The sequence below is a fragment of the Naegleria gruberi genome, assembly GCF_000004985.1.
Source record: "Naegleria gruberi genomic scaffold NAEGRscaffold_19, whole genome shotgun sequence".
In the NCBI taxonomy this organism is placed as follows: Eukaryota; Heterolobosea; class Eutetramitea; order Acrasida; family Naegleriidae; genus Naegleria; species Naegleria gruberi.
The window spans coordinates 223026-231541 of record NW_003163308.1 but is presented as its reverse complement, the minus strand read 5'-3'; the positions used below and the strand labels follow the sequence as shown (position 1 = coordinate 231541).

The following is an 8516-nucleotide window of genomic DNA, read 5'->3' as shown; positions in this document are numbered from 1 at the left end:
AAAACTTATTATGTGAAGAGACAAGAGAGGTAGATGCTGAGAGACCCATTTTGATTCTTGATTGTTTTTTTGAGTTTTGTTTACTGCAATTTACCTTTTAACCACTTGGTTTTAAATTCCCTTTTTACATTGTTACTTATCTGAAAACAAAAAGGAAGGAGCTGGTGATGACAATCAATGTGACTTGAACTACTTGGTACCAACCAAACTAAACTGCAATATTTGTTAAAATTAGCAAGAAGGAATAATAGTTTAAACAGCTGAATGTTAAATTGCTAAAGTAGTAACTTGCACCAAATTTTCCACTGAAACTTTCGCAAGAATTTTTGTAATGTTTGCCGCCTTGACCCAACCAAAAAATTCGTGTTTTTTTTTGCGCCAGCGCCAAAATCTTGTGAACGTTAAAAAAATTTAAAAGTCACTTGCCAAAAGTCTAATAAAAACCCACACAACCTGCCACCTTTCAAAATTCAACAACAAAAAAAAAAGTCAATCATCTCATTACAAGATAGTTGATACTAGTCTAAACTCCTAACAAAAAAACACACAAATTCACACACAAAATGAGAGAAGTCGTCTCCCTCCACATTGGTCAAGCCGGTATTCAAGGTAACTATCAACACCTAATTTCACAATTCTCTAATATATTAACATTTTTAATCTATTCACATGATTCATTTTCCAATCTCCACTTTTTATCATCAAATTTTTCTAATCTAAATTTTTGAAAATCTTCTTCAACAAAGTTGGTAACAGCTGTTGGGAATTATTCTGTGCTGAACATGGAATCAAACCTGATGGTACCACTGATTCTGTTCAAGGTAACGATGCTTCTGTTTATTTCTCCGAAGCTTCTTCTGGTAAATATGTTCCACGTGCCATGTTCTTGGATTTGGAACCATCTGTCATTGATGCCATTAAGAATACTGAATACAAACAATTGTATCATCCAAATTATATGATTCGTGGTAGTGAAGATGCTTCCAATAACTTTGCTCGTGGTCATTACACTATTGGAAAGGATATTTTGGATAGTGCCATGAATACTATTAGAAGAATTACTGATAATTGTCAATCATTGCAAGGTTTCCAAATTTTCAATTCTGTTGGTGGTGGTACTGGTTCTGGATTTGCTTCTTTGCTTTTGGAAAGATTAGCTGTTGAATTCCCTAAAAAGACCAAATTGGGTTTCAATATTTATCCATCTCCTCAATTGACTACTTCAGTTGTTGAACCATACAATTCAGTCTTATCTACTCATTCCTTATTGGAACATAATGATATTTCAGTTGTTTTGGACAATGAAGCTATCTATGATGTCTGTAAACAAAACTTGAAGATTGCTAGACCAGATTACAGAAATTTGAATCGTGTCATTGCTCAAACTGTTTCATCATTGACTTGTTCATTGAGATTCCCAGGTTCATTGAATGTTGATTTGAACGAATTCCAAACTAATTTAGTTCCATATCCAAGAATTCACTTTATGTTATCTTCATTGGCTCCAATGGTTTCAGTTGCTGAACAATACTATGCTACTAATAATGCTGCTGAATTGACTAGTAAGGTCTTTGAACCAAATAACATGATGGCCAAATGTGATCCAAGAAGTGGCAAGTACATTTCATGTTGTTTAATGTATCGTGGTAAGGATGTTGTCAATAAGGATGTCAGTGATGCTGTCAAGATTATGAAGAGCAAGTCCAGTATTCAATTTGTTGATTGGTCTCCATGTGCTTTCAAGATTGGTATCAATAATCAAGCTCCAACCATGTTGCCAGGTTCTGAAATGGCTCAAGTTGACAATTCATGCTCAATGATTTCCAATTCTACTGCCATTGCTTCAGTCTTCTCCAAGATGAATGACAAGTTTGATTTGTTATATGCTAAACGTGCCTATGTTCATCACTTTGTTGGTGAAGGTATGGAAGAAGGTGAATTTGCTGAAGCTCGTGAAGATTTGGCTGCCTTGGAAAAGGACTATGAAGAATTGGAAAAGGATTCAGGAGTTGCTGAAGAAGATTCCATGTTGGATGAAGGTGAAGAATTGTAAATTAGTTTTCAATCAAATTTTTCTAACACAAAAACAACGAATAACAACCAGAAGAAGAAATATTCAAATTAGGTTTTGAATATAATCTCCCAAATAAATTATTAACTCTTTAAATTATTATTACTTAACAATTGTAAATTTTACTAGTTTCGAATAGATTGAACTTTAAATTGGAATTAATAAGAAATATACCTGCTCGGCACTTTTGATATCTAGACAACACAAGGAAAGCACAAATTTCAAAAGGAATAATTTTTATGTACATTGGGTAATAATAATATCACTAATTTCTAATACAATTTTTAAAATACAACAGAGGAATTGTTTCTTCCTCTGCACAACACACTAAAACCGAGTAAAACCTTCTTATTGTTCAGTCAATAATTCAGCATTCTTCTTCTTCTTCAAACTAAACCTTCTCTTTGAAACCTTTTCTTGTTGTTCCTCCTCATGTTCATCTTCATAATCTCCAATCTTTCCCTTCTCCTTCAAGTGAGTCATTGCTCCAGAGTGTTCTCTTTCCAAATCTTCCTCAGCCTTTTGAAAACGATCAGCATTTTGTTTAGATGAATTGGCTCTAGCCCTTCCGAGAACATTCCATGATGAAGATGTTCCTTGTTGTGATGATTCATTGTTGCTGTTATTGTTATTATTATTACTACTATCTAATTTATCAACGGAAGACTTGGAACGAACACGACTCAATGTTGTTGTTGTAGTTGATTGAAGTTTTTGTTGTTTGGAATTCTTGTGATTCTCCTGATCCATTTCATGGTCGATATCAATGGAAGGAACTCGGGTCTTTTTACTGAAGAGAAAACTCATATTGTATAAAGTTTGTTGTTGTTATTGTTGTTATTTGGAGAGCAAAATTGAAAGGGTTTGTTTTTTTCTCGTTTATATTTTCCTGAGAAAGTTAGAGTTTGATTTGGCGGATTTTTTTTAGTAGGAACTTTAAGAAAAAGGTATGGACTATGGTTCAGCAAGAATCTCAACGATGGATGTCAGCATAGATAAAAATAGATTTTTTGATGCAGTTTGTATTTGGGTAGTTTCGTTTAAGTGTCAAAACCTTATTCGAAACTGTAGTTGTAACAAATATCATTATTTATTTAGTTTTCATACAATCTGTAGATTAGTAAAATACAAGTAATTTGATATTGTCCTCCTTTTGAGAAATAACCTGTTCCCAATCGTCCAAATCATAATAATCATTAAAAATGTTATCCAATATTTGAACTTTGAGAGTTTTCAACCATTGCTCTTCAGTTTTTCTTCCCCAAACCTTTGGATTTTCCTTTCCAAATGCACCAATTATTTGTCTCTTGATTTGACAGAGCGGATTCATGTTGAGATCAATTTTTACCTTTACAATTTTCTTAATTTTGAAATTTAGTTTTTTCAACACTTCTGCTTCTGGATCATTATCTAGGAATATCTTTGGTAAAAGCTCAACTCCAAATCTAAATTCCTTCTCTACTATAGGAGGTGTCCCAAATGAAAGTTGTTTTGTAATTTTTGCACAGAGTGATTGGGTTGTTGAGCTCAGTTCCTTAATCGTCTCAACCTTTTGAGAAGCTGAACTGCTGCTACTACTACTATTGATGCTACTCGTAGTTGATGGTGGAATTGAGGGAGTTTCCTTAATGGCTGCCAAAGTTTCTCTTGGAGGAATATTCAAAGTTAGAGTTTCAGGATGAAGATGATGTCGACGTTCCAAATGAATTGAATGATCGTTTTGTTTGTAAAGTAAGTGAGCGCATCGACCATCAAGTTCTTTAGTGCCCATTTTCACACAAGCATCAAACATGTTTACAATATTATTTCCACTCGTGGATGAAATTTCCATATACATTTTAGCTCCAATCTTATTTTGCATTTCCAAACCATCGAGACGAGTCACGTGTCTTTCCTCTGAACCAACATCACTCTTATTACCCACAATCATCATACATGGATGTGGAGATACATTCTTAATTTCCTTACACCAATAATCAGCCAATTTCTCAAATGATGTAATGTCATTAATCGAAAATATTAATACAAATACATTGGCATGAGGATAATAATGTTGAACTCTATCCATTGATTGATCCTCTTCACCAGGTGTATCAATAAGATTTACATTCATTGTAAAACCTTCACAATTTTGTAAACTTTGAGTTGAATCAAATGATTGATCCAGTGCAGAACTATTCACAAATTTACAATGTCCAAGTGATGTCTTGGGAATGGTCACTTCTCTTCTCAATGTCTCAACTACTGATGGAATACATCCTCTATCATATTTATATTCCAATTGTTGTTGCTGTTGCTGCTTTGTAATATCATTCTTCTTATTTAATAATTCAGAATAGGTTATTAAACATGAGGACTTTCCAACACCTTCATCTCCGACCAAGACAATATTCAATGGTTCCAAGAGATGAATTAATGGTTGTTGCTGTTCTTTCTCATTAGAAGAAGCACAAGATGACGAATTTAAATTAATTGATTGTTGTTGATCATTAACTGCATGCATTCCGAAATTAATTTGTAAAGAAGATTAATGCTGGCTGTTGATGATGATAGATTGTCGTTTACAAGAAACGTATGAACAAACAGTTGAGAGGAGGAGTTGGATCTTTTTTTGTATTGGTTTTGGAGTGCGTCTATTTTTGGTAATATTTAGTTTTTAACTTTTTGGTTTTCTCGAGATAAAATATTTATAATTGATAATGATGTTTTGTTTTAATTATTAATATTGAATTGATTCGAATAAGAAATGGAAAGGTAATAAATGTTTGTGGTTGTTTTTAATCATTTTGATTAGAGTGTTCAGTTAAATGTTTAGCTCCTTACAACCAATTGCATTTTCTCTAATATCAAGAGATGTTAATTGAGATAATAAATAAACATCATGTTGTCTTCAGTCAACTCGTGAATTTAACTTTGTGCTATTTCACAAATAGTCCGATAGAATGAATTATTAAGATTGAACTGTAGAGAGATTTAATTCACAATAAATTAAAAATTGAAAACAGCTGTAGAATTCTTCTTTGAAACATCATAAATTCTGCCTTCCTTCTTGGCTCCAACCTTTCTATGAGTTTCAATCCAATCAATAACGAGATCATAAACTGATTTTCCATTCAAAGGATGTTCCTTTGGTGTTGCCTTTGTGAATGCACTGAATCCATCACCTCCATTGAGAATATAGGTTACTGTTGCAATATTGTACACCTTGTTAGGATCAATATCGACACCATTGAGAGTCATTTTGGCAACTCTCTTCATTGGTGGCTTGGTAGTGTCATATTGTACACAAACTCCTCTTGAAAAGTGTGGGAAAGATCCAATGACACACTCAGCCTTGGCTACACCTTGTTCTGTAACTTCCATCAAGTCACTTCCCTTAATTTCTGCCAATGAAATGTTATTAGGGAATGGGAATTCCTTCAATACATCCAAGCGAGTAATTCTCTTTGAAATATCATAGAATCTATCTCCTCTAATACCTCCACCGCTATTGTAAAGAGATATTAAGTGATAGTATTAATGGTAAGTAAAATAAATTTAGAATAAAAACTCACTTGATAATGGCCAAATCAGCTCCAAATGAATCCAAGAAAATATCAGCAATAAAGTTTGCATAAGTAGTTTCCTTTGATCTGACACTTTCTGTTGAAGAATCCAATTTAGTAACAGTCAATCCGATTTCTTCCATAATTCCCTCTGGTAATTGTTTCATGTACTTTTCAATTATTTCAGAAACCTTTTGATTTGGTTTATAACCTCTGTTTACAATCATGTTACAGCCTGGGAAAACTTTGAGTTGGACAAGATTTTCTCCATTGAGTGGAGTTTGTTTCTTTTCAATGGACAAATCAATTCTGGTTACATATTGAGCATCGTGACCTGCCTTATGAATGAAACAACTACCTTGTACTTGTGAATGTGGTGTGTGGTCGTGACCTCCTAAAATACCTGAAATATATATGAATCAATAATCATATTAATAACTTACAATCAATTCCTGGACAATTTCTTGCCAATTCTCTATCATCTCCAATAGTAAGATGGGTCAAAGCAATGACAACATCACACTTATCTTCCTCTCTCAATTCCTTAACCATCTTATTTGCAACAGTAACACTTGGCAAAAATACAGCCTCAGTACCTAAGAATAATATGAATCAATATAGGTTAGGTCAATAACTTACCTGGTCTTGACAAGTATTCAGTATTCTTTGTACAAACACCGAAAACACCAATTCTAAAACCATCACATTCATGTATAACCTTTGGAATCAAACCAGGTAAAACCTTACTATGATCATCAGGACAAACTACATTTGAACAAATCCACTTGAATCTAGATTCCTTGACCTTTTCCAAAACATTTGGAGTTCCAAAATCAAATTCGTGATTTCCCAAAGTGACATAATCTCTATTTCACAAATTATCAACAAAAATTTCCACATTACATTATTCCGAAAGCAATCATCACTCTCTACTTACAAATCAATATGATTCAAAATATCAATCATGTGATATCCCTTATACTTAGTGGCCAATGTTGAAGCACTCATAAAATCACCATTCAATGTGGCAATACAATGTCTACTCTTGAACTTTTCCTGTTCGATGATGGTTTGTAATTCAGCCAATCCTCCCAACCCATCGTTATCTCTAAAATCGGACAATATTTTGATCATCATCAATTTTAAATATTTTGATTTAAATATAATATATCGTATTAATTAATTAAACATTAAACATTTTGAAATCCACAAATGAATTTAAACATGACAAGAATGGTTGATGAAGAAAATACAATCAATACAAATATTTCATTATCAATAAACCTACGGAAGCATTTCATACACATCATTTACCATAATAATAGTAAATACAGTCTTTTTAATGGTTTCTGTTGGTGAGAGAAACTTTTCCTTCAACAATTTCCAGTGGAATGAACTCATTGTTTTATATTTTGGATTGTATTAGAGAACTTTTTTTCTTTGTGTGAGTGGTGATGAATTTCTTTGTTCGTCATCTTCATCACCAACTGCTGGTTTGGATAATGAATATTCATCACACATTTTGATTATTAATGGTTGATGGTTTTATTCTTCTTCCGTGCTTTGTAATTATAATAATAGTGTTAGACCTTTGTTCTTGGTGTGCTGTAAACATTTAGAATTAATATTTTCCAGTAACTGATCACATAAACTGGTAACTGTAATAGATTTGGTCTGTTAAAAATCTTAAACAATTGACTTTTAGAGAATGAGAGAGTGGGTCAAGGCCATTCATTGAGGCTTCTTAGTTTATTTTAAAAACCATCATTAAAAAATGTTCAAATTTAATGTTGCCCTTGTTGTAGCTGCTGTGCTCATGATGATGATGTATATTACATCGGTTAGTGCTCAACAATCTAATGCTGTGGGAATCTTGGCTGAGAAGAAGCAAAATCTTGCTAGTTTGGATAACGCTATTGCCTCTACTAAGGATTTGATTCAAGGAGCTGTAGAGTTTGGAGCACACGAATTGCAAGCTTCCTATGTCAAGCAAAAGAAGGAGCAATTGGTTGAACTCTCAGAGTTGAGAAATGTTTTGCAGTATGAAGTTGATTTCCTCTCCAAGCAAGTACCAACCTCTTCCAGACAAAATGGAATGGTCATTAATTCTGTTAATACCCCAACCACTAAGGAAGAAAAAGCTGCTAAGCAAGTTGCCGAAGAGTTGAAATTAAAACAAGAAGCTGAAGCAAAGGCACTTGCTGAGAAACAAGCTGCTGAAAAGAAGGCAAAGGAAGCTGAAGCCAAGCAAAAAGGCGAACAAGAAGCTGCTGCCAAGTTGAAGGCTGAAAAAGAAGCTGCAGAAAAGAAAGCTCAAGAATTAGCAGCTCAAAACAGAAAGTCTGAATTCACCATTGAGGCTGCATGTGACAATTCCTATTCTCTCTATATTAATGGTGGTAAAGTCATCTCTGGCGATAGTTGGGGTAGTAAGCAAAAGACCAAGGTAACTTTAACTAATGGAGACTTGATTTCTGTCCGTGCTTTTGATATGGACGGTTTGGGTGGTTTGCTTGTCAATATCTATAATGATAAGGGACAACAATTCAATACTGGTTCATCAACTTGGAATTGTAAGGTTGGTGATCTCTCTGTTTCAGGAGATGAATTCCTCAGTTGGCCTGTTGGTGTCAAGGCTCCTCACTCAGATAACTATGGAGTTACTAAGCAATCAGGTTCTCACTGGATTTGGACAAAGAGCCAACAAAAAGGTTACATTACCTGTGCACAAAGAATTAAATTCTAAATGTAATTTGTTTTTTGGTTCAATAATTTTCAATACATATTCTTGTGAAAATGAAACAATTACAAAATTAATTAACAATTTTCTCATACGAGTACTTGTACGGATATTCACTTCCTTGTTTTCAACTGCAACGAAGAAGGGCACCACCAAATAA

The 8516-nt window shown here is 33.6% G+C and overlaps 5 protein-coding genes across 5 annotated transcripts; 2 read left to right on the top strand and 3 right to left on the bottom strand.

The window, feature by feature from the left end:
• The first annotated feature begins 484 nt into the window (after positions 1-484).
• NAEGRDRAFT_55745 (alpha-tubulin) lies at positions 485-2175 on the top strand. Its single transcript, XM_002678155.1, has 2 exons — positions 485-609; positions 747-2175. The coding sequence occupies exons 1-2, from the start codon at positions 564-566 to the stop codon at positions 2051-2053; spliced, it is 1353 nt and encodes a 450-aa protein (XP_002678201.1). The 5' UTR covers positions 485-563; the 3' UTR covers positions 2054-2175.
• Positions 2176-2419: 244 nt separating this feature from the next.
• NAEGRDRAFT_48473 (uncharacterized protein) lies at positions 2420-2878 on the bottom strand (the record flags this gene model as incomplete). The annotated part of the gene is made up of 1 exon (XM_002678039.1): positions 2420-2878. One exon carries the CDS (start codon positions 2876-2878, stop codon positions 2420-2422), a length of 459 nt encoding a protein of 152 aa, XP_002678085.1.
• A 310-nt stretch (positions 2879-3188) lies between these two features.
• Positions 3189-4574, bottom strand: NAEGRDRAFT_66644 (small GTPase; the record flags this gene model as incomplete). Its single annotated transcript, XM_002678038.1, has 1 exon — positions 3189-4574. One exon carries the CDS (start codon positions 4572-4574, stop codon positions 3189-3191), a length of 1386 nt encoding a protein of 461 aa, XP_002678084.1.
• A 485-nt stretch (positions 4575-5059) lies between these two features.
• Positions 5060-7017, bottom strand: NAEGRDRAFT_66643 (uncharacterized protein; the record flags this gene model as incomplete). Its single annotated transcript, XM_002678037.1, has 6 exons — positions 5060-5558; positions 5626-6019; positions 6060-6212; positions 6256-6482; positions 6554-6724; positions 6905-7017. The coding sequence occupies 6 exons, from the start codon at positions 7015-7017 to the stop codon at positions 5060-5062; spliced, it is 1557 nt and encodes a 518-aa protein (XP_002678083.1).
• A 373-nt stretch (positions 7018-7390) lies between these two features.
• NAEGRDRAFT_66642 (uncharacterized protein) lies at positions 7391-8362 on the top strand (the record flags this gene model as incomplete). Its single annotated transcript, XM_002678154.1, has 1 exon — positions 7391-8362. One exon carries the CDS (start codon positions 7391-7393, stop codon positions 8360-8362), a length of 972 nt encoding a protein of 323 aa, XP_002678200.1.
• Positions 8363-8516: the final 154 nt, after the last annotated feature.

What these genes read in the sequence shown, in the direction of transcription:
- NAEGRDRAFT_55745 (XM_002678155.1), top strand. Translation starts at nt 564, where the DNA reads ATGAGAGAAGTCGTCTCCCTCCACATTGGTCAAGCCGGTATTCAAG. An exon ending in TGGTCAAGCCGGTATTCAAG is followed by an intron (nt 610 to 746) that starts GTAACTATCAAC and finishes TCTTCAACAAAG; the next exon opens with TTGGTAACAGCTGTTGGGAA.